The sequence below is a fragment of the Buceros rhinoceros genome, unplaced genomic scaffold (assembly GCF_000710305.1).
Source record: "Buceros rhinoceros silvestris isolate BGI_N320 unplaced genomic scaffold, ASM71030v1 scaffold7080, whole genome shotgun sequence".
Taxonomy (NCBI): Eukaryota; Metazoa; Chordata; class Aves; order Bucerotiformes; family Bucerotidae; genus Buceros; species Buceros rhinoceros.
The window spans coordinates 38844-64069 of record NW_010388949.1 but is presented as its reverse complement, the minus strand read 5'-3'; the positions used below and the strand labels follow the sequence as shown (position 1 = coordinate 64069).

Sequence of the window (25226 nt, the reverse complement as noted above, 5' to 3'; positions counted from 1 at the left end):
GGTCAGGTTCTCGAAATCACTTGAGAGAAAGAACTAGCTCAGCCATCCTTCACCTTCTACCTTCATGTACTAATTAAGAGACAGGAATCGAACACAGAAATATAGTTAGGATCGTGTTCAGACCTCCTTCTACAGGCAGGTAACTTAGGTGCTGTGACCACTAATCTCCACCAGCTGAAGGGACAGTAGGTGGTCTGACTCGCTGCTCTCCTGAAAAGTCATGTCTAAATTACGTGCCTGTCATGGGCAGTCTGAATATGCCTCTCGAATTGCCCTCTTGTTCCAAGGCCTTCCAGTTTTACTTTTTTTTTTTTTTTTTTTTTAAAGAGATTCAGACCCTAGACTGGAAAGAAATCATGCAAAGCTTGTGCAATATCCCCAACAGGCATCCTGGGGAGGGTCACAGTTGATACTCAGAGATCAGTGCTGGCCTTGGCAGTCAGAGCTTGGATTCGAGCAGAGTTGCAGGTCTTGCAAAGGATGTGCCCGTCCAGAGGGTAACAGCCCTGATTGTCCCCTTCAGACAGGAGGCCACCACAGTCCTAGGAAATAAGCAAACAGAAGAGCAAAGTAAATAAGAAAGAAAACAAGATTAGGTGAAGAATCTATTAGGCAAAGAAACTCTCTCCTCACTCTCCACCTTGTAACAGGATCCAGCCTGAATCAGCGTAAAGCATGAAGCTGAGGTACGTGATGTCTTTCACGATTAAGCTATTTCCAGATAAGAAACAATGCTGCAGAGAAGATGGATTCCCAAGCTCTCTGCTGAATTTAATCCAATTGAAAATAAAAGGAGATTATTCTCTTCACATTTCTGAGGAAGGAAAGGTCTTTAGCATTGAAGAAAACATCAAACTTAAGCACATATTTATTAATGCAAAAAAGGATAAAAAAGACACATCACTGGGAAGGAAGTCTGGTACCAATACGACTACAGGGTACCAATACGTCTACAGGTAATCTCCTTTGAAAGAGTTAATGCCACAAAGCTATAGCATCCATTCCAGGGGTGACAGCTAAGCAAACTCCCTGCCTGTCTCCCCTTGCCAAAACTGCCACCTGTGTTTGTATTGCAATTGGCCCAAAAGGTTGTGGCTGAAAGGAGAATGTCACTGAGACAGGCACATGGAAACCCCACGTAAAGGCCCCAAATCTGCTCCAGAGTCTTCAGCCTCTCTCTATAAAAGGCTAAATATAGCTGCTAGCCCAAGAAATGGGCTGATACGTACCCTGGAAGCCAAGGTCAGATTATGAAGTGAACCAGATGCCTCAAGTATCAGCCTAGACCTTTAAGCCTTAGTCCCTCTTTCTTTCCAGTTAAGGTTATTAAACCCTGCAACTGTGATAAGAAGTACATTTGGTCTCATTTTCTTACCCTGACATCTGGATGATTATCCAACAAGTAACACTTGCATTGAAGAATTCTTGAAGGCTCTCTAAGACAGCTGTTCCCACATGTTAATTGCTTTAAGGTGATTTTTATTCCCTGTCTTCAGATTCTTACCACCAAAATTATATGAAGTGCATAATGAAACTGAACAGGGAAGTAGCACAAAAAGTGTTGCACAAAACAAGAATGATCATGTTTATGTGTCCATTAAAATTCTTCAACCCAGAGCCATATGTTGAATTTCCAGTACAATCTTGCTCAAATTCTAATGTGCATTAGCTTTCATTTTAAGAACATAAACATGACCAACGTTTGTGTCCAAGTTGTAATTTATGAAGTTCTCAAATATTAAGCCCTAATTACCTGAGTCACATTCTCTTGCTCTCCTAATGAACCTGTTATAAGCAAGGGACCTGATTTTCTTCTCATTTGCGCTGATATGAGAAAAAATTGCTTGCACGCCGAAGTCAATGAAGTAATTTGATTGTAGAGCCAGTGTTACAACAAGGGTATGGCTGTCGTGTGTATAACACAAGGCGGTGATGAAATTAAGCCAGCCATTGCTTCCTGTCCTTCACGTGATTAGAATACTAACCTCGCATCGGTAGCAATGGACATGGAAGTCACGATCCAAGGCGACAATGCGTACAGTCTCCTCTTGTCCTGGGGCTGGCATGATGGGCTCCTTACACACTGAACATCTCGGTGCAAATTTCCTGAAGAAAGAAGAGACAGTACCTGTCATCCTCAAACTCTGAATGAACGCTTTTGTTAACTGCACCAGCAAGCCAGGAACGTGCGCATTTGTACGAACCCCCACACGCGTGTGTACACATATGTCACAGTCTGTAGCTTTGCACAGCTGCCTCCTTGAAAAGAAGACAGGAAAGAGCACTTTAGTCTTACAAGGCCATTTCTGGCTTGAGGGATATTAGAGAACGTTTTGCAGACTATTAGGAGAGGACTTCAAGAATATCTGACAAGCAGCAGAGCATGTTCCATTTGCCCTAATTAACAACAAAAGTGCCTGTTGAATGACCCATAATCATGACACCTATGCACTGCCACAAGCCTCAGGCTCAGCTCCCAGCCTAACTCTTAAGAAAGTCCATGAACATTTTCAGGTTAGAAAGAGATGACCAGGATCTGCTTCAAAAGCATCTCTTAAAAGAAAATATCAAAATATTAAAATTTGGAGATTGGAACAAGTAGGCAAAAAGTCTTAACAGAGATAGTAAAAAACTGCCTTATGCTACACTAATTTGTTGAGGTTTATCTGATCCATTTTAAACTTCTGAGCCATCTTACCCACTTACGCACACAGGAGCAGACTCCTGGCTGTGCTCACTCTCAAACAAGAAGCATCAGGGCGATTCTAACTTCCTAGCTAAAACCAACCCAGTTATCCATTAGCGGGCTGCCCACGCTTCAAAGGGAACAGGTCTGAGTGCAGGGACCCGAGTCGGAGTTGTACAGCAACAATCACTCACTGTGTGAAGGGACTGGCTTGAATCAGGGTCAGCTCAGGGATCAAGAGGAGCACAGATCTCTCTCTTTCGGCTTATGGATGCCCACCGTATGCCCTTCTGACTAATTCACGTATGTTCTCTCTTAGCTCTGGTTTTGCTTCCCCTAATTGCCTGTGAGAAGTGGCCATCTCTGCTCCTAGACAGGTGGGGATGCTTGAGAACACTAAGCTTGTGGTGAATCATTTGCTGTTTTGGTTCAAAATCTACGGATACCAATTCCCTGGCTGCAAATTCTGCTCACAAAAAAACCCCTTTATACTACAGAATCTGATGCCATGTAATAAAAGCCAAGGTCACGGGCTATGGAGTGACAGAGGGCAACGCTTATGGCAAACATCAGAATACAAGGAGATCAAAGGCCCTTCCCTGCTGAAATGCCCAGGAAAAATTGACTCTGCCACCCAGTCCGTCACATGAACCACCTCAGAATTAACTAGCTTAGAAAAGAAAAAAAAAAAAAAAATCTATCTGTACTAGGGATAAAGAAAAAAATTAATTTCACTGGCAGCAGATGAAAGATGTCTGTGTAGCTGCGATCTAAAAAAAATGAATTAAACAGTGGCTATAGCAAGGGCTCTGAAAAATAACTTAAATGGATCATGATATGACCAGAGCTGTAATCGCAGTTAATTATATGCTGCTTCATGCAGGCGCTTCCTTGTGCCATTTAGCTCAAATGCAGTGCTTAAAAATACTTCACCATTTCTCTGTCCAGGCCACTATGGGTAATTCATTATGAGCCAAATATTAATTCCCAGGACCCAGAGATGACTCCTGAAGATTTCGGGAGATGTGGATGTACTACTCTGGGGCCTAAGCTCAGGGGTAGCTAAGAGACAGTGCGAGCATCAGGTACAGTTCTGTCATCAAGAGGATGTACAAGATGTAGAGCACTTGACCTCCAGACCAGGAGGACATGTCATCCCTAATCAATTAAAACTGGGCTGGCCGAAGAGCTGCTAAATACTTGGTTGGACAAAGACATTCTGAGTGTTGCATTAGGTCTCATGCTATTCCTGTCACTTTCCCCTCAATCTTTCACTTTACAATTTTCTGTCCTTTCCTTGAATTGATAGCCTCTCACTTTCCACTCTCAGAGCACTGAGGTCCACATTCAGTCATTACCAAAAGATTTCAAAGTGGGACATCAGCTCTTGCTCCCAACCTTTCTCCTGAAGGCATGTGAGCCCTTGGCCTGTGGGGCTTGGGGAAGAAGCACTCTCCAAATCTTAAGTGGGTGTGAGAGAAACCTTTCATGAGCCTGAGTGGTGTCTAAGCCTCGTGTTTGGCCTCTGCTCAGGACCAAATTTTATCTTACACAACTGCTGGCACAGAAAAGCAAGGCAACACAGCAGCAGCCAATTAATCCAGCCAATCTGAGCTACAGGGAACACCCTCAGGTTGGATTTTAACACGCCAGTTGATTGTGGCTCCTTCCGTTTCTGTCAAGTCAGCCTGCTTCTTTGAGCTTTCAGGCCCACACACTGATGTCACAAGGATCTAATTAAGTCTACCCTCTTAAAAATTAAGAGATAGATGGTTGAGATGTAAACTCTCATTTGCCAGTATTGATTTCCTCTTTTAATTGAGGGGTGTAATGTGTCTGTCTTTTCCATACAGGGGAAACATTCGTGCTCTGATTATATCTACCTGTCTTCCCTAGATAAGCTGTGATGATGGAGGTGGTAGCGACAGCAACTACTTGCAACTACACCTTTCAACTGACTTTAAATAGCAGTTTCATTATAAATTATTACCAGGCTGTGTTTTTAGCAGCTTTAAGAAGCTAATTAGCAACTAGAGACAAAAGAAGCTGTGAGCATCCTGTGGCCACCTAGATCCCTCTAGCTGGTAAGCAAACACCTGCAGAGTGCAACAGGACAGGACCTCTCTTAATTGCTTGGTGGAAGATGACGGGAGATGCTGATGCAGAAGTGCGGGTACAGGCAGTGAGGAGAAATGCCCTTGCTGAGTGTAGGGGAAGGCGAGGGGAATGCAGAACATTTTAAATGGAGGAACACAGAAGTTATCTCTAATTTCAGATCAAAGCAAAACAAAGATCAAGCAGCTTAAGCCCTTAACCAATTAATCTCGTATGCCACAGTGTGCCTGCTTGGGGCAAAGCTCTGCCTGCTGTTTAAAAGCCTTGGGAGGAAGTGGCAGAGAGTTCAAATCTTTTTGGACATTTGGACTAAAAAAGGAGGATTTTCTTAGGGACAAAAGAGAAAGACAATAAGCAAAGCCACTGATAGCAGTTTAGGCCATACTTATGGAAGTCCTCGATGCAGTGGATGTTTCCGCCAGCATCCACGGTGAAGGGGATCCCATCCAGGCTGCGATGGCACATCACACAGGTGAAGCAGTGGGGATGGTAGGCCTTCCCAGTGGCTCGGAGAATCCTCTCCATGATGGGCTTTGCGCAGACGCTGCATTGTTCCAGCGTATTCTGCAAACAAAACGCACACAGCAGATGTGAGCACCATCTCAGCAGGATATATACAAAGGTCAGCTGGGTTGGAGGCTGCTGCTGGTCTACTTGGAAGCTTTAGGTACTTTCTTTTCATTTCTTCTAGATAAGTGCAGTACAGTCAAAGAGTATGATAACAGTACAGGGTGTGGGTCAAACCTTTAGTATATAGAGCGAGAAGACAAACCAGAGCCTTCTCTCAGCAGCTCTGGTAATTGATCAGAGATGGCCCATCAGGTGGGTGCATCTGAGGCATTGCAGATTCTGTAGCCAAGAGCACGTGAAGGAATTATACAGCCTGAAGTGCTGGGTTTTTGCCTCCAGACTGCCCAGCCTGAATGACCTTTTGCAGTTGAGCTGATTAAAGACAACCTCCATGGCGTGCAGTGCAAAGCTGAAGTGCAGACTCCTGGGGCTACGCGGAGACCTAACTGCTCTGCCAATACAGTTCCCATAAAGGATCTTTATCTGCCTTATAAGAAAATCTTGATCATCCTCTCCCACCACAGAGACTACTATTGAGTCTGGGGAGAGAACAAAGCAGTGCCTGCAATGAAAGCATCGCAAGGACACGAGTTCAGGATGGCTTACACTGTTCATTTATCTCTGGCCCAGGTTTGAGACAATGACTGTGAAATGTCAGCTCTAAGGCCATGCTCCTTGCTGCAAAAGGTTCTACATACAGGGCCCCTCCTGAAGCACTAGAGTAAAAAAAAACAAAACAAAAAAACCTGCCCAACCCCCCCCCACCCGTAGGGTCCACTGAATGATTTATCTCACTTCAACTCTCACTCACCCTTGCCGTCTCCACAATAGAAACACCAAGATGTTTTTGCTTCAGATGGCTGAAGCATGGGGGTGTGAGCCCCACCAGTTGTGCAACTTACTCTTTCAAACCAAGCACCTTGAAGACACCACGAATGGCAGGTGCAACCCACATAGATGCAAACAATAGATCTGTGGCAATTAATTGGGTCATTTCACTGAACTTTGACTGAACTTTAGGAAAGCAGACTTCACCTACTACTCTTGCTTGGTGCATCTGGAGTTATCAAATAATGTTATCAACCAGTGTTTGAATCTTGGATGAGGTAGAAAGTCTGATTACAATATTGGTTATGATTAAGATAAACAGAAATAAAGAGAGGGGGGAAAAAAGGAAAGGAAAAAATATAATGGGACAGAAATATAAAAAGCTGCTGGAAGGCGGATCATGTTGACAAACACAGGAAGGCTAAAGTTCTTCTGCTTCCTCATGCAACAAAATTCCCAGGGAAAGTAGTGCTTTGACTGACCACATTATTATTGCTTCTTTGAGCCAATATTCTCAGGGGCAAGATCCAGCCCTTACAAGTGTAGCCAAAATGTATTGTCAGGAGATGAATCACTCAAAACCCCAAAGAGGTTACTTCTACACTCACATATTTGCTATTGGACATTATCTCTGGGCTGCAAATCACTGGTAAGATACAAACAGAAATACACAGCTTCATATCAGAAAATCAAAAGGATTGGGTTTGGTAAGGCCGATATAAAAAGTCCTGAATTTCAACCCATGTGAGAACTGCCTTACCCATTTGTAAAGAGAGCACAGCCAGACTGGCGTTTATTTCAGACTGGATTTCGCTTTATGCCTTGTAGTAATGGGCAGGAAAGAATTACTGCTAGCCTTTCTGTCTGGTTGCTGTCACCATCATCACCATTATAACAGTAGCTGGTATGCCAGAAAAAGCAAGGTCAATAATTTTCTCCTTGGAGAAATAACCTGGAAAATTTACCATTTTACCTTACATAAGCAGATCACATCATCTCAGCTCACATCAGTTCACTATACTGCCAAGGAAGGAATGCAGCAAAACCACAGACAGCGATGGAAGGTCGTGCCACTCGTAAGGCGTCTGCTATGACACCTTCTGAATATGCACAGGTATGGAGCGTTTGCCTCACCAAGTCTCTGCTTGCTTCATTTGTAACCGTTGCCAACCACAGAGGCCAAAGTATGAGAACAGGAGCAAGCAAAACACAGCCAGTCCTTCGGATACGCTTCCAGCCTCCAGCAATTTCTGGCTTAGGGACTTCCTGAGCCAGAGCTTGGCTTCTCCATACTTAGCCTCAAGTGGATGCTTCTCCCGTGAACTTACCTGATCACTTTTTGAATTCTGATAAATGCTGACCCCCACAAGGAGATTGGGAGTTTCATGGCTTATCTACACATTGGCAGCTGATCTGCTTGATCTGCTAGCAGTTACCCCGGTCTGCTCCCCCAGTCAACTTAACAGCGCTCCGGATGGCACCACTGAGCACAGGCTGCCTGGTACCGTGAACAGAGCAGAAACGTGTGGCTGCAATAACCCCCCTCCCCCACAAAGGGATTTCACACCAAATGGTGTGGCCTGGAAATGCTCTCATCATAGATCTAATACAACCCCTACTCACACATTTCAGACACACAGAGTTTAAGACCACAAGGGATCATTAAGATCATCTTGTTTGGCACCTCGTGTTAACGCTGACTTTGGTGGGAGTTCTGCAGTGACCAGGACAGCAGGTGATCACACTTCTGGATTATGCCTTCAGAAACACATCTTCTGCTCCCAAATCTCAGCTCAGTCACGCTGCTGACATTCTCATAGCTAAGTAAGACAAGCATTTTAAATTAACCTCCTGATTAAGCCTTCTTTACAACCTGAAAATCAGACCTGAGAAATTTATTCTTTTCATCTTTCCAAGTCTGTACCAGTAAGGAAAGTCAAAGTCACTAGTTTCAGAGTCCTGCTCACTCCCTGTCTGGGAGTATATTTGCTTAAGCCTCTTTCCTTGCTAGAACCCTGGCTCAGACCCTCCTCTTCAAGGTGTTACCAGAAGATGCCAAAGAGAAAGATTCCTTGATTCACACCCATTTGACATCAGGTTGCTCTAAGGCGGGATTTGGCCTGTGGAGCTAACAGGGTTTTCTTGGATTCTCTAATCGGGTTATCCCACACGCCTAAGTGCTGCCCCAGCAGCTAACAACCTGCACAGAGGTATTTCTGCACATTATGGAAGCAGCATCCCTGTAGGATACGTTTGGCTTCTTGATTTTGCTCTCTTTCATAGTTTAGCTAACTCTCCTAGCACCTCCTGGAGCTTTCAGACCTCCAGACAGCCAAACAAGTGAATTAAAAATACCTAACAACCTTATTTTTCTTCTTTTCTCCCAAGCTGCTGTTGCCAGCCTTCTCTGTAATCAACAGGTAGACCTGAGTGCATCTGATGAGCTACAGAGAATGCCAAAGCAAGGCACAGAGAAGAAAGATAAGAACTAGCTAGGAAACATCAGACCTATGGGCTGCAGTCAAATTCATGTCATAAGAACACAGATCACAAATCCAGCCTAGGCTGAGGGGAAGTTTACCATCCTTTCCCTGTATCTTCGGCTAAGAGACAGGGACTGCCCTTCTTTTTTAGGCACACTTGTGTCTCCAAAATCCAACTGATTTTTTGGGTTTGAAAAAGATAGGGAAGATACCATCCATTTCTAAATGGAAGGTTGGCCCAATATTAAAGCTTGAGTCTGGGTCCATCTCGAGGGCAGGACTGCTCATCCACGGCAAAAAAAGAAAAAAAGAAAAAAAAGAACCTCACCTGGGGAGAACAATGCACCCTAATACACCAGTAAGAAAAAATAACCCCAAGCAAAGAAACACTAAAAGACAAGCAAAGGACCGAAATGACCAGGACATCAAGCATCAGCCTGCAAGTGAAAACTAAGAGGCTTAGAGATGTACAGCACAATCGGCAGCAAAATGGGAACAAGCTGCTTGGGAGGAAGTATCCGATAGCAAGCGGTGGTAGGTGTTTGAGGGCCTCTCTATAGCAATACTTGGCCCTTCAGGAATGACAAAAAGCCAAAAGGAGTTGTTCTGCAGATGTTAGGTTTAAACATGGGACACAGAGTGAAAATCCAAACTGCTGGAAAAGAAGTCTAGAGTTCAAGAGCCACTGAAAACTGGAAGTGAGAAGCATTTGAATTCCCTCCTGAAAGCTTCACGCCCCAGATGGAAAGCTGGCAAACAGCTTTGGGGAGCAGAGCTATACTGACAGCCTGCAGACTGCAGTTCATCCCATTTCCCTAACACTGCAGATTACAACCACTCATAACCAAGTTTTAGGCGACAGCAGTAACTCACGATATAGAGCAGCACAAGGACCCTCCCACAATGACCTAGCAATGAACACAGAAGAAAAGCCACGTAGATTAGTCATTGTTTCTTCTGTATTGGCAATTCATCTGGAGCTCCTATGAATGTCAATAACCTCTCCTGCACTCTGACCAGCAGACTGAGGAGAGCTCACACACAGGGATGTGAGCGTGGTATAGCTTATTTCGCTGAGAGAGGGCAGGGAAGCTGCTGGAATAAATTGGCAACTCATACACAGGAACATGAACTCACTTTCTGTAAGCACTGCAGAAGAAACACATTTTTTTGGAGTGACTGTGCAGCGGAGATGGTATGAGCTGCGGGAATCAAAAGTGACTGTTGTGCTAAAAACAGGCACATGGTCAACTACTGTAGTTGAACTGTAACTTAGTAAAGTGTGGTAAGTGAATTGCTTTAAATCTTGTGACTCCGTCCTTCATTTCCTCAGACTGCGAGGAGAGCAGAGCAGGAGACATTTTCCCCATTGCGGGATAATTTTTGAGGCTTGAAAATGTTTCCATACTTAAGTGAAGACAGAACACTTTAATCTCAAGAAGTCTGGTGAATTTATAAACCCCAAATTAGATCAGGTCAATTGAAACACTGCACTTCAAATATTTTCAAATGGTTTCATTTAGGTTTTGGGTCTACAAATACATGGTTGGATTACAAATGAAATATAAAGCAGACGGTGGAGGGGTTAAGTGTCAAGATGTAATTTCAACACTTTCAAAACTTTTTTTTTTTAGCATTATTTCTAGAAAAGGAAAATCCAAGATCTATTCCCATCTGCTCCCCCACCCCCCACAGAATCCCCAGCCATCCCCAGTTGTTATCTCCACAGATGGGTAGAGCTTGGCTAACACTACATTTAATTCACTAGTGGCCAGTATGGAATTTCTTTTTCCGTATTTGAGGAGAGAATTTGGGCATGTGTGAGTTGATCTTTCTCACATAGTTTGACCAGCTGGACCCATTATTGGCAGTGGGTGACACTCTCCTTCCCTTTCTGCTGCTCTCAGAGGGGTAGGTCTAGCAAGGGAGAGCCCTGCAGAAGCATCTTGGCTGATTCTCCAATGTTCAGGCCACATTGTCACAGCTTCGTCAGTGTGTTGGGGCAAGAGATGGGACCTCTGTCTGCCCAAAATATCCTAGCAGAAGTGCCTAATTCAGACACAACGGTAAGTAGCAAGGTGCTCTTTAGCTGGTATAGCTTGTATTGCTGGGAGAGGGGAGGGAAGATACTAGAATAAGTTACTGGCATCCCTGCAACATTACCAGCACGCTGAGGGTCTGAGCTGGGCATACAGCTACCAGCTGCACAGTGTAGACTCGAGCTTTGGGGTTGCTGTATTCAGTGGCTTTCAAATAGTTTGTCCATTTGGCTCAGTTTTCAGTGGCTTTCCCAGCACAGTAGCAATATCACGGCTGGCATGTTTCCCCTCTGCTGGAATTTGCCTTTTTTTCTGTCAGGAAAACTGAATTCAGCTTTGTGTTTTTGGCCTCAGAGCAGCTGGAGGTGAATCTGGAAGAAAGTCCTCTCAGCATACAGGGTGAAGGAGTCCCTTCCCCTTGCCCTGTAACTATTAGGAAAGACCAGATATTTTATGGCTTATGTAGATGACAACGACAGGCAATTGAGTCCACAAACGTGCAATAACATAAAGACCGTGATGAAAATAGACCAGGGCTTGAGAAATGCTTCACAAATGATACACAGATGTCAAAATATGCTCTACAGTGAGAGGAGGAAGGAGCTCCATTTGCTCCTTCTTAAGATACCTGTCTTAAGTGAAGGCGAAGGGATGGCTTTGCCATTGTCTGAGTGTACCAAAGGTAAAAAAGGAAACCTAGAGAAGGTTGCTGGATCCAGCAGTCATCTGAGCTGGCTATAACACCTGGAGAAAGGTATACATTTTTAACGGTAAACATAATTAATGTTTGGAACAGCACAGGCAGGGACTGGGTGACTTCTCTGTCGCTCAGTGCTGGTCTAGGTAAGGCCCATGTTCATCTCTAGTACTACCAAGTTGAGAGTGATGAAGGATCATCAGGGTTAAATGATTTGCTCTGCATTAGGCTCAATGTCCAACCACAAACACACTGACTCCTTCCAGCTAAAGACCCACAAGAAGCCTGATGTTGGAAGTGACTTAACCACTTTCTGGCACTCAAAGATACTCATCTTCTGTATGTTCCTTGCTCTGACACAGACAGTGATTATGCATGTAACAAATGAGGGATTCGTTCTCGAAACTGGTGGGCTGGAAGATTAAATGCCTGGGTTTTGCTTCTGGCTTTTCTCCCAGGTAACTGTCAGAAGCAAAGCACTCCCAAGCTCTGTGCCTCAGTTGACATGTAAATAAAATGGCTGTAGAATTTAGATATTCCAGAGAGAAGCTGGTTGCTGTTAGCTTAGATAAATTCTTGTGAAGTAGTTTGTGTGCCCAAATGGTTATTTGATGGAAACAAAGTATTTTTAACAGAAAAACCTCCATTTTTCTTATCCATAATGACTGCACACACCTCAAAAGTCAACCAGGTCTGACTTTGGGAGGTGCAACACTGGGGTACAGCACCTGAACTATTACTCAGAGTCAGAGTACTCCAATGTGGCTACAGCAATTTGCATGAGTAATGTATTTTAATACTGGGGAAATGCTTCTGACTTACAGTTGACTTTAAAAAAGCATGGAGAAAACAAACAAACAAACAAACAAAAAAAACCCCAAAACCCCCAATGCTTATGAAAGTTCTTCAGCAATGATAATTTTAATTGCATGCAATACTACAGTAAGCCAAACAACTGAAAGCATCATTAGCAATTACCATGTAAAAGGACATTGTTATATTTCTTGGTAATCAGCTCCTGTTCCTTCAGTAATTCTCATTCTAGTGAAGACGCGTTTTCAAGCCTTCTCACATCTTGTCTACTGCCACCAGAGAAGAGGAGCAGCACATTCCTCAGAAAATTGAGACAGTTCATTGTGCATGTTGGGGAACGTGGTTCACGCTAGCTGTTAGCATTGCCGACCACACCACACACCAGGTAGGAGCCCCAGTAGAGGCTGGTCACACCACACCAGGACTGCATCTGGCCCAGAAAACATGCAGCCACTAAGCTGCAGCAGGTTTTTGGAGTGCTGGAGAGATGAGCATCCATAAAGCACTGCAGCACCAGCAGAGCACAGGAGACAAGCCTGCCTTGTCAGGGAGAGGTCATCTGATAAGACAGTTTCCATCTCTGATTTCTTCAATCCAAGGAGATCCCAAGCTCACAACCAGACCTTTGGTCCTTGTTCCAAACTGTTGCATAATACAACACCTGGCACAAGATGCTGATTTTCAAACATTTCTACTTTGAAGGAAATCCCTTAAAATCCCTCCTAGAATGCCAGAGGTAAACAGTTTCTTCAAGGCTTCTGCAGCTCAGGCAAACTGGCTCAAAGCTACTGCCAAAATTCCTAGACCTGTTGCACAATGGCAGCCATGCCTCAGAAGATTAGTATTGCTTCATACCACTGGGGTCACTACCTAGAGAAGTATCATCCACCAGCTTTGCCAGTTGCAGAAAGAGGGATTCAAGGATTTGTTAGGATTCTTTTTTTCCAAGGGAACGAACCTTGGTAGCTCCAAAAACTATGATTTTCTATTTGCTCCTGAGGGATGGCGGGGAACAAATCGCAGGTTTTGATAGCCTGTGCTTTTACCTATTATTAACACCCACATGTCAGGTGAGAGCACCTACAACTGTAACCATAACTCAGGGCTCTGCAGTACAAAGTGCTCTGGGGTTTAAAGCAAAGCAGCTTCCTATGCCCCAGCACTCCCAGTTTTTGCCCTGTAGATGTAGTGCTGCTTGCCTCACATGTTCTCACCATCACATCCATCTCTTCTGTCAAAACATGATGTGCCTGACCTTGTATGCCACCCTGGGAGTTTTACCTAAATAAAGACTTCAGGATCTGTCCTGCTGCGATTACTTTCTGCACAGGCAACGGAATTACATGCAGCTGGGAGATGTGGCAAACAGCGAGCAGATACACTCTGCTCCTTGTTTAGATACAATTGTGAACAACACAGAGATTTCAAGCTTAATTAGCATTGCCGAGGAAGCTGTTAGAGAGGCATTTCAAACCGCTCGCAGTTTAAACGGATTAGAACTTGGTTAAAACAAAACAAAACTGTGTAGCAAATTGTTAGGATAAAACTCAAGTTAAAGTGAGCCAGATTAAAGGAAATACAAAGAAATGAGTATCGGCAAGAAGTGGAGAAGTGGGCTTTTTTTTTTTTTTTGGTAGGGAATTTAATTTCATAGCCTTTAATAAACCTAATGCTCAAATCCAAGCTTGCCACTCTGGCAAAGAGCTTAACCAAAATAACACTGGAACTCAAAGCTGGCAGACCAAAGAGACTATAAATTGGCCAAATCTGGGCAGAAAATGACAACAAAAACTCCAAAATTCCATTCAATCTTCCTGTTTTAGAATTTTGATGTAACTGACCATTGACATGGAAATGTTATCTTGACCTTAACTGCTAAAGCTGACTTAAGGAGGAAAAAATTACTGACTTCGTGACATGTCAGTGGTTATTTATAGTCCCCCTCACCCTCCTCTTTCCTGGTATTTTTACATTAGAAATGAATTCTTGCTTGCCATGCTTTTCCTGAAGGACTGTCCAAGCAGTGCAAGAATTTGTGACAGAAAAACCATCAAGAAAATGGAATCTTGTTGATTAATGTGGAAACCAAATTTTAGTCGGCAACTCTGTCAGTAAACTAGCATCCAGCAAAGCCAAGCCTTTTCTGGTTACAGATTGACCTCCACCAGCCTTTTAACTACAACCTGTTTAAGGCTGGCTTCTTACGCTTCCTGTGCTCTCTAAGAGATATTTCCTGGAGAAAACAAGGGAAAAGACAGGGCTACTACTTGAGAGTCTGGGTACTTCTAAAGTTTGTACAAACCCCCAGAAGAATCCTTCCCCCTCACTCATGAATGTAAAACTCCTCATCTCTCTAAGCCACACGGAAAGACACACAACCCATTTTCCCTTGGGTAGTTCAAGTTACAGATAAGGGCATCTCTAAGTTGCTTCTAATAGCTACCAAAGGTTAAATATTTCATCTGAGTATCAGTTTAAGAGCTTCCCCTCCCACCTAAAATGCTCAAGCAAAGAGAATGTAAAGCTTCCCCTGAATCTCTCACACAAGTCACGAGAGATCGACATGTTTTCTGGTGGCAGGGGCAGAGCACTAGTAACTAAGGGTACTTGGCTTCTGTCCTTGGGTTCACCAGTGACTCTGAAAGATTCATTTCATTATTTTCCACCCTGTGTTTCACATTATCTGTGGAATGAGTTTAGTAAACTATTGGGAGCCCCATGACACTCTGACAGAATTCACGTCTCTATTATGAACACCAAAGATGGTACCTAGAACTACCAAGAAATAAACAACTCCTAAGCCAAACCAAACCAGAAAACCAGCAAGAAGGTAATGAGATTTTGCACAGAATTTCATGGAGCTTTCACTGAAATACCTTTTGAGCGCAAGATAATACATTTTCAGTGTATACGTGAAAGTTGTGAAATACAGGTCATGGCAACAGTTCAGCATAAAAATAGCTGCTTTTAATAGATAACGTAATCCAGTATAAAGCTTGGAAAAAAGCCCCGAAACTCTCACAGCACTTGGATACTGCTGCTACCTGAATTGACAGCGAGAATGATTCTCTCAAATCCCGGATGCATTTCTTAAAGAGTTGCCAAATGCATTTAAGTCCCTCATGTGAGGAGAGCATGCTGGAGCCTTTAGGGCAACAGGAAACTTCTCTGAGCCTGGTATTTGAGGGTTGAAACACTGGGGGTGCTCTGAGGTCCTTCCAAAGGGACAGTAAAAGGTGGTTTCTTATTTCCTGAAAAAACCCTCCTGAGTGAAGAACACTGAGCAGGGACCACAGGCAACCAGCACTGGCCACTGTCAAGAATAACAGAAAGCACTTTAGTGAGTCAATGTAAAGCAAGAACTGTGTTTCTGTACTCCTTCCCTGCACACCAAGAGTAGGACTTTTTTTTTTTCTTTTGGTAGGGGCAGGGTGGGGTGATGGGGGTATGCAGGATTTCTTCAGAGGCTTGAACTGAGATATCCCCCAGAGTGACACCCATTCTTCAGTCTAGAGTCAGACTCTAATGGGAAATAAATGCAGGCTGCTGAGTAAGTCCAGGGACAAAGACATCACCTAGTAGGTACTGGGACTATTTTTAGATGTGATGACATCCCACTTCTTTTCATTCAGATGACCTGGATGTTTGTTTCAGTTTCTGGTCTGGAAAAGCAAGTCTGAGCTGCCTGCCGAGATAGGAGTGACAAAGAAGGAAGCGATACAAAAAGAGAAAATGGAGACAGCAATGTAAGAAGAATCTAGACAAGGAATGACACAGATAAGAGAACTTCTTAAAGAAGTTAAGTGAGATGTGAGAAAAGTGAAAGGCTTTCTAGCCAGAGACTGATATTCCACCCTGAGAACCCATACATCACCTGCCTTCCTCCACTATGAAACGACCTCATTCACAGAAAGACAGAGATGATCTACACCAGCCCCTTCACCCCTCCAGCCTACCCCTAAGGGTGCTTCTGGTAGAATTCAGCTCAACATACAGCTGGGAGAAAAAGGATGATATATGACTTTTTCTAATCTTATAAACTGATACCCACACTGGATTGATATATGAAAAGTAAACCAGGCTACTCTTTTGTTTAAGACACTGGTGGGACCATTGGGCAGAAGGTTCCTTGCAATACAACTGCCTGCCTAGCTGATCTAACCTCGTGGCACTGTTCTTTTGCTCTCAAAATAGAAAATTAAGACTTCTTGTGAAAAAAAAGAAGTTTTCTTATTTTGGCAGACAACATGGAGTCTTGGAACAGAGATCTTGGATGGCAAAACTGTTGGAATGCAAATGAAAGTGTCTTAGGCTCAGAGTTGCCATCAAGAGCAGATGGGCGTGTCCAAGTAGGTGGTAATTCTCTGGTGTCAGCAGGGTTAGTCAAGGATGTTCAGAGCAGAAGCCTGCACTCTAAAGTAATTTCTTTTCCTTTCATCACCACAAGAAATTTTGGATTAATTTGGAATATGAAGGACACTGGTCTGAGCTGTCGACAAGGTTTATGTCAGAGCAGAGCAGTCCAAAAATCAAGCTGACAGTTGGCATTTCTTTACCAGGTCTTTTACATCACTTGAGGAGGCTGCCCTGGATGTTATTTAAAGTTGAAAAGCACAGCCACTGAACGCTGTGCGAGTCAACTAACTGTCAGTCCCTAATATATACTAACCAGATTACTCCCAAGTTTGTGAAAGCAACACCAAAGGCTTTCAGCCAAATAATACATTTAAATAACAAGAACAACAGCTGAGAAAAACCAGCAAAACCCAAAAGTGAATGGAGCTTTTCAAAAGAGGAGATTCACTTGGGCACACAGAGCAGTAACACGCTCCACAGGCTTGTGACAGCACTCGGGAATCAACAAGGAAAGCAGAGCAGCAACAGAAGGAGAAACCAACTTGTCCAATCTCACTCTTTTCCTAGTGACACAGTTATGTAAGAAATGTGCATTTACATAAACACACTGAATGTATAATAGATATTGTATAATTGTATAATTCTCCAGTCGATAGCATTCTCTTGGTGTAAGGACTCTTGGGCTGAAATCACAGTGCTTATGGAATGCAGAGGAAAAAATAACATTATTCCAAGATCGTTCAGTTCTGTAACTGTTCTGTTATGGAGATTCTTTCCATAACAGTGGAAAAGACCATACTCTGGCACTTCACACAATGTTTTAAAAGGTCTGAGATCACCTGCACCAATGGTTGTTTCTTATTAAGTGACTGTTGAATTCCTCATCTCCATCCTAACACAAGTTACTTCCAACTTTCCTTTCTGAAGGCCAGAAATTGCCATTTACCCAGCGAGAACATCTGAACACTCCAAGTAATCTGACCCTCGCCTTTTGTCAAGCAGCTCACGCAAAGTAAAACTGGTATGACCTACATCTTTCCATAGCTGCTGATTTTATGGACCTACTAGGAACAACAGAAGGAAGGGCCACTCTTCATCAGGCTGTAACTGTGGACCAGATCCAGGTGCAAAGTGACAAGACAGTCTCGGAACAACACGTGGCTCAGGCAATATAGACAAGCATTGATAGTCTCCTAAGGAAAGAAACACATTTTGACCCTGGCAGCATGCTACCCTACTGCGCAAAGTGGTCCGGACCTCCTTGCACACACTGCCACACCAGCTTCCAAAGAGTGGAGGGAGAAGGACAGAGACAGGGAGTGGCTGTCGAGGGTGGGGAGCAAGGAAGAAATCTAGGACTTTGAGTCATTCTCTTTTTCTGGGTTTGCTGCTGGGGCAGCATGGCCTAACTGTGCCCTACCTGTAAGTTTTCCTATGGAAAAGTTAATGTTGGCTCGCTCACATGCAGCACAAGTCCAGCGAGCATCCTCCTGCCAGTTCTGCAAGGGCAGCTAAGAAGTCTGGAAATCTGGCCCCAGAGAGAAACAGCAGTGGAAAGCAGCCACTTCAGAAGCACATTATTAAGCCATCAGACCAGTAGCTACAGGATCCCCATGGAAAAGTTGATCCAGGCACTTTGTATAATTACTTGAGCCCTCCCAGAGTCATTTATTCCCCTTTGTGGTTGGCAGGGAAAGTCAATACCTTCTGGAGCTGCAAAGTCATAGGGCTTCTTACGAAGCCAGGTTTGTAGGTGAAGACATTTCTATTTGCAAAATCTTTGCTCGTGTACGCTGTCCAGCGGCAATCCAGGCTTTTTGCAGAGCTAATGCAGCAAGTTCAAATGAGCATGGCATGCAAGCATGTTTAAGCTTTCCATTTGTTCTACCTACATACGTTTTAACACTCACATTTTCAGATGAAGAGGCATAAAAATAGCTTACTTGTGCATACGGCTACAGTACTGCTGGACTTCACCTGTGGGAAGGAACTGGAGTTTAGATTTTATTAAAGTTGCACATGTTTCCAGGAGGTTGCTAATTATCCTGCATGTTTTATACAGTATTTCTGGCTCCAGGGTCTTTCTGTACTTTTCTGAAAGAAACCCAGTACAAAAATACTTGAGCTGAGATCTGGAATGCGTGACTGAAAACCAGGCACTCACTCGAGGGTTCATCTGACCCCACACATCCTCATTCTTACTAGGCTTTGGAAGAGTGCTTTGAGATCTGCTGGTGAGGAAATACTGCCTGAATACCAAAGACCTGTTTTTCCAATTTAATTCTCCCGCTTCCACGCACTTTAAACTCCAGTTTGCCTGGCATTCCTAGGACTACATCTGGACATAGAGCTGATCTTTCCAGGGCCTGATGTGTGAATTAATCCACTTGGAGTACGACTCTCCTTTTAACTACCAATCGCTCACAGTTACACACTGCGAAGCGTCCTCAGGGATGGCTGTTCTACGTTTTAGGGTGGTTAAGTCAAATCACCCTTTCTTATAGACACTCTATGCAGCTTGAGTTTGGGTATGTTCAGCAACCTGGAAAACCAAAACCAAAGCAGCTCATAGTCTAACACGGAGAAGACAAAACACAAGATGGCTAGCAAGGATGCTAGTTTGAGAACACCAGCTTTCACCTCTTCTGACCTAGATGGCTGATCACCCCCAAGTGCTTTTCTTGTGCTCCTCGAACAAAAGCAGACAAATCTCCAGAGGCCATAAATCATCATTCTCCAGTGGTATCAGCTGGAGTTACTGACATCTGGACCTGCCATGGCAGTGGTCTAACAGGAGGAATGTGTTAGCTAGTGCCATGTACAGGACAAGGGGATCTTGCCAGCATACAATGTGCATGCTTCCCATCTTCCCAACATGCCTCGGCTCTCAGGTCTCTTTTGGGAACAAAACAAGAAAACAAAACAAGGCACCACTCCTTCTACCCCAAATCCGCAGTTTGTGAGGTCCTTGGCATTATCGCAGCATTGTTTCTGTGCAAAATCCCTGGCAACTGATCCAGTTACTAGTGCTTTACAGGTTTGACTAAATCAAGACTTCCACATAGTCTGGAGACATCAAGACTTATCACTTACTAGTCTTTTGTTCCAGTAGTATCCAATCATACTGTTAAACTGTTTTATCTCATTTCTACTGTGAGCATTTGGCTACTGCTGCCACCATTGTTCTGCTTTTCACCACTATGAAGGTTTCTTCATTAGCCAGTACGTTGCCTTATACGTTACATCACACCACCTCTGAGAAGCTAAACTGTCTGAACTCACTTTAAAGTATTTTATTCTCCCACCTTTGGCTCCTTTCTCCACCTTCTTCAGTGTTTCAGTGTCCTTGTTAGGAATGGACAGCAGACTAGAAGGGGATTCCACTCTCTCACCAACACTGAGCTTGATATAAAACCAGTCTTCAACATGATCTTTACCATCAGGCCTTTTGCAAGGGCTGGTATCAGCCCTTTTTGCCACAACACTGGAAGGTTTCCTTAGTTGGCTGTACAGGAAGTTCTGCTCCTTCCTAAGGAAGGCACTTTGCAGGATGAGCTTCCAGCTGTAGATAGAGCTGGTGTGCCAGAAGATGATGGTTTCATTCCCAGTCAGATAGATAGCCTTGCAGCTGGGTGTATTAAACCAGTTTTGTTCAAATGAGTCCAGGAGGTTCATCAGCCCACGCCACTCCACTCTACTGCTCTGACATCTTACTATATCATTGATTTTATCAGTTATTTTTTTTGTTTGTTGCTAATAACAGATTACAGACAAGCATCAAGTACTATTAGATGTAACAGCTCTGCAGTACCACACGAGAAATCTATTTCAGCCATGACCCTTCATATGGCTTCTCTTGTAGGGACACTTACACTGATCTCAAAAAACATAGTTGGGGGACAGGTGGTTTACCTCAGGCTGCCTGATTACCATTGCAGGGAGTCTTAAGCAGAAGCCACTAACGAGCTGTGTGATTTAATGGCATTTCAGTATAAAGTGCTGTAGTCACTCTACTGTCTAAATGAAATAAAAACTTCAGTGTATAAAAGGTTTTCCATAAAGATTTGCTTCAACAGGAGGAAAAAGTATTTTACCTTACTACAGACAAAAAAAATATATTAATTGCTAATCATTCTCACAAGCCCCTGGAAAGCAGCTAGCTGACTGGTTATTACTGTGTAGGTCATAGTTGATTCAGGCTTCTCTCAGTGACAACATTTTCACAGCTATTAGCCAAGCCTATTTCTGCAACAAGGAAAGGGCTCAAAATCACCAGGCAGAGATGATGCTAGGGCTGGAAGCATGGAGAGAGCTTGGAGACTGACTATCCCCCAAAAGACAAAACTGCAGTATAAAAGAATGTGAAAGGTCTGGCATTGGGAATGCACTAACAGAACCAGGAGAAAGAGATGTGGAAGATCTCTTGGGGAGAAACTGGGACGCATCTGCAACAGCCAATACAGAGCAAGAGGAACCTCCAAGTATAAGGTAGTTTTACGCATCTGTAACATCATTTCTGTAAACTTCATTTCTTTAATTATTCAGCGTCTTTTGGATGTTACACTTACTTGCTGTAATCTTAACGCGGTTTGAACAAATGGTAATACTACATTAACGTACTTAAAGTGGAGTACCAGGAGCCTCTAGCAATGCCCACTGCCAACAGCACGCCGCTGCAGAGAAGAGAACAAATTTACCCCAAGCTGCCCTGGCTAGCCTAGGAGACGTTAAGGGGTAGAAGAAATCCATCCAGGAGAAGCTGCCAGCACCCCAGTGGCCATCCAGTCAGCTAAGCCCTCTGAATTCACAGCATTTAAGTCTCAATGAACAAATGATTAATGCCAATCCATTTCTCAGAGAGGTAAAACCAAGGCACAGTGAAACAACTCCAGCCAAGCAAAAACAGACATAAGGCAACAGAAAAATTCAGAGTAGGATCAAGGGCTGTGAGATATGGACCCAGTCCTGCTGGGTTATGGATTTTGGCACTAAAGAAAACACTGAGGGGAAGGATTCGCACCTGAACAGACATAATGATGCTCTGGGCAGGAGGAGGAAAAAGACATTTCCCAGCTGTCTCCCAGACTACAAGAGTTAACTCAAAGCACCAGGAAAACATCTTGGGGGAAACGTGTACAGAAAATCTCAGGGTTGAATGCAACTCTAGCAGCTTGGCCATGCCACCCCAAATAGATGGCATCAAAGGGGCACAGAGTAGCTCACCTGCCCATACTTACCCTATATGGGGTAAAAGCAGCACCAGAGGACCACTTTCCCATGCTGGGACCTCCTCACCATGAAACACACCTGGAGTTCCTTCTTTTGGCAGACTTGTGAAGCACTGGTTACATTTTCCTCTCCCCTTCCTACAGGTGCTGCCGTTTGATGCATACAGCTGACACAGCTACGTGTGCATCTAAGCTCTGTAAATCCCATGCAGGAACATGCTAGCTCAGACATGCAAGAGGAACTCAATGCATAATGGAAGAAGCCTGACATAGGTAGACCCCCATTTTTAAAGGATTTTGGCAAGGATTTCAGAGGGTACAGCAGTGTCCAACCTCTGTTTTCATATGCCAGGAATAATTTTTTTTTTTTAATGGCTTGTGCTTTAGATTCCATTCATGTCTTAAAGATATTTTTCACCAAAACCTGTTGGAAAAGAAATCTATTGATGGAAAGGGATAGCTGCACTGTGTAGACATGCACAGCTGAAGATCTTTTATATGACTCCCCCTGACTGTGCAGAGCGCTGTTAAGATGTCAGATCATGGTTTGTTGCTCTCAGGGAGGCTGCTGCAGTGCTCAGTCAGAACAAGTTTACGTCTTGGAGGTATTAATTTGTCTGAATAATGTCATCCTGGTTAAACAAAATGTTAAGGAAAATATTGCAGCATTCTGGTGCACCTCCCTGAACTGATGCCTATATATGGGGATTAGCCAGTGTGAAAGGGATCCTGCTGAGTCAAACTGGATTATAGCTGTATTATTTTATAGAGACAGAAGGGGAGGGAGGGAGGAGCTAGGGAACCCTTGCAAAAAACATCAGCTGTTTGACACGTTAAAGCAAACAGCGCAGATGTGAAAACGCTGCCCGCTTAAATGAGTGCATCAGAGCCAGGTCAGCTGACAGCAGCAACCAAGCATAAGTTTTTACCCCTTTTAGCACTGCAGGCAAGCCAGCTCCCAGAAAGCAACGTGGACTCCACTCCTTTCCCAGGCATCAGGAAATGTGTTGGTTGCGTTCCCCCCAGGCACCAATGCCGTGGCAGCACCATGGTGGTGGTGATGTTCCTCATGTGGGGATGATGTCCCAGAGATACTCCCTAGGACTGCTCAATTGTCTAAACAGCATGTAAGGGAGCAAACAAGGTTGCAGATGCAGCTCTCAAGAGCCCTTGGGGAGCTGGTGCAGATGGCAGGACGGGAAAACATGCAGGCTTTCAATAAAGTCCCTGAGATGCCTCCATTTTTCATCACCAAGCATTCAAACAACTATTTCTGCACTGATTTTTCAATGCTGGTTGGAGACTCAGGGTTGGTGGCGAGTCACAAATGGAACATGCCCTTGTACATCTTGTTTGCAGATCTGAATCTGCAGTGTGTTCTTAGAGCGTGCCTCAAGGGCTGGCGTCCTCTCTCTAGAGCCAACAGCTTGACCATAGAGTGATAGCATCAATTCCTCTGCTTGTTTCTACCCAGCCCAGCAAATATTTATCTGTGCAAAGTAGAAATGCTTGCCCAGGAGAAAGCAAAAAATGTCTACGCCAACCATGTACACCCTGCAGTGCAAGGTGGGGAAGACTGGGGGCTTGCAACTCCCACTTCAAAATCAGCCCTAAATATCCTACATTTCAGGTCAGTGCTCTGAACAATGGGAATGTGCAAAGGGCCTGAGGGTGGGTAAAGAAAACACCCCCCCACTCCCCTCTGCTCCCCAGTTATGTCCATAAAGGACAGACCCTGCTTAAGCACAGAAGACCAGCAAAACTCAGGCAGGTGGTGGGGCTTCTCAGGCCAGGAAGAGATGCCACAGCAAGAGGCAAGGCTTGTACCTCCCTTTGTAGTGCTTCCGTTCAGCAATGCTGGCCCTGGTGGGTCAAAATGCCCATGACTGCTCCTCTTGGGAAGTCAAAGCCTAACAGAGTGCGGAGGATTGTGCTAAAAGTTGTGCTTTGCCACACTGAGCTAAAGACTGCTGTGGTAGCAGTGGAAAAACACTCCTCCATCCTCTACTGCCCAATGCCAGAATATCAAATGCAATGCTAACGCTATCCAGACCTTACAAACACATGGTTCAAAGGGAAAAATTCAAGTGGATTCGAGTCATGGGAGTATGAAAAAAAAATTCTCAAAAAACAAACAGAACATATCACTCATGTTGTAACTTAGAAAGCCAAACTTTCCTCCCAAAGCCAGCAGTGAAACAGTTTCCAAGATTCCAGGGTGCATCTCTGCCTGGAGCTAATATAGACATTTCTTTAATCCAAGTTTCAAGCCCAGTAAAATCCCTTTCTGACAAAAAGAACCCCTCCTGGCCAGCCAGCCAAAGAAATTGCACCATGTCTCTTCAATCCGCCTTTTCCCCATAGGTAGCGTTGTAGCCCATACAGCTGCACCCCTCCAGCACAGCTATGCCCATTGCAGTGCCCACCACACATTTCCACAGAGCAAGACCCTCTTCCACCCCCTTTTTGCAGTCAGTAGCATTAGCCCTGTGCTTTTCCAAGTGGGGACCTGGAGCAGGCTGGGTGCAAGGACAGGCACAGTTCTGACCCACACCTTCCCTACGAGCACTTCCATTCCTTCCCTGCCCCTCTCTGGCCTGTGCATCTCAGAGTACTTTCTGGGTGCTGGTCTCAGCTAGAATTGCAACAGGACCTCTTCTCAAGCAGCCTCTCCACTTGCCCTTCCCTTGCATCTCAAAGAAAGGGCACTTTTGGGGTGGTTTTGGCCTCTAATTGAGAGAGTTAAGAGAGCAGGGCCTGATTCCTAAACATATACATCTCATGAAACAGTATGGTCATACTGCTCCTCTACTTTCTTTGTCGTTTTATCAAAGAAAATGGTCAGAACTGCCTTTTCTGGTGGAGCCAGCCCTGAATGAGAATGAATTAGAGCATGACTAAACAATCAGGCCACACAGGAGATATAGGTGGAGCAAAACCTACTTTCTAGGTACTCAGATGCAGCTTGCCTTAAATACACTGAGCAAAGGTGACAGCAAAACTGGGGTGATTGCAAGAGAGTTGTAGGTACCGCTGGTTAAAATATTCTTCCCTAAGAGGTACCAACAAGTCATACCATCACTCCCAAGAGACATTCATGTCAGACCGAGCACGTGGCTTGTAGCTAGATGAAGTTATCTTGGATGAATTCCACCACGAGCATCAGACCCATTTAACAGAAACCCAGTTGTCTCCAAATCAGACAAAAATGTGCTCCTTTAAAGAAACAGCAGTAAAAACCAAAACACACACACCCCCCTCCTCCCTGTGTGTAAACATCAACAAAAACAAAGCAGTTCAATACATTTTGCAAAAGAAAAACCAGAATAAATGCTTTGCCTTCAACACATAAGGAACATATTATTACCACATTGTCTTCGGTCATTATTCAAGCAACGCATTTAAACGTTC

At 44.1% G+C, this 25226-nt stretch overlaps 1 protein-coding gene across 1 annotated transcript in view; it reads right to left on the bottom strand.

Annotated features, from left to right (window-relative positions):
- Positions 1-413: 413 nt before the first annotated feature.
- LOC104489951 (lipoma-preferred partner homolog) overlaps positions 414-25226 on the bottom strand; it is a gene marked incomplete at its 5' end in the record, with an annotated part of 44231 nt that continues 19418 nt past the window's right edge. The window contains 3 exons of the mRNA XM_010132175.1: positions 414-542; positions 1986-2106; positions 5187-5365. Of these exons, the coding sequence (XP_010130477.1) occupies positions 414-542; positions 1986-2106; positions 5187-5365 (429 nt within the window). The remainder of the gene's footprint in view (positions 543-1985; positions 2107-5186; positions 5366-25226) is intronic.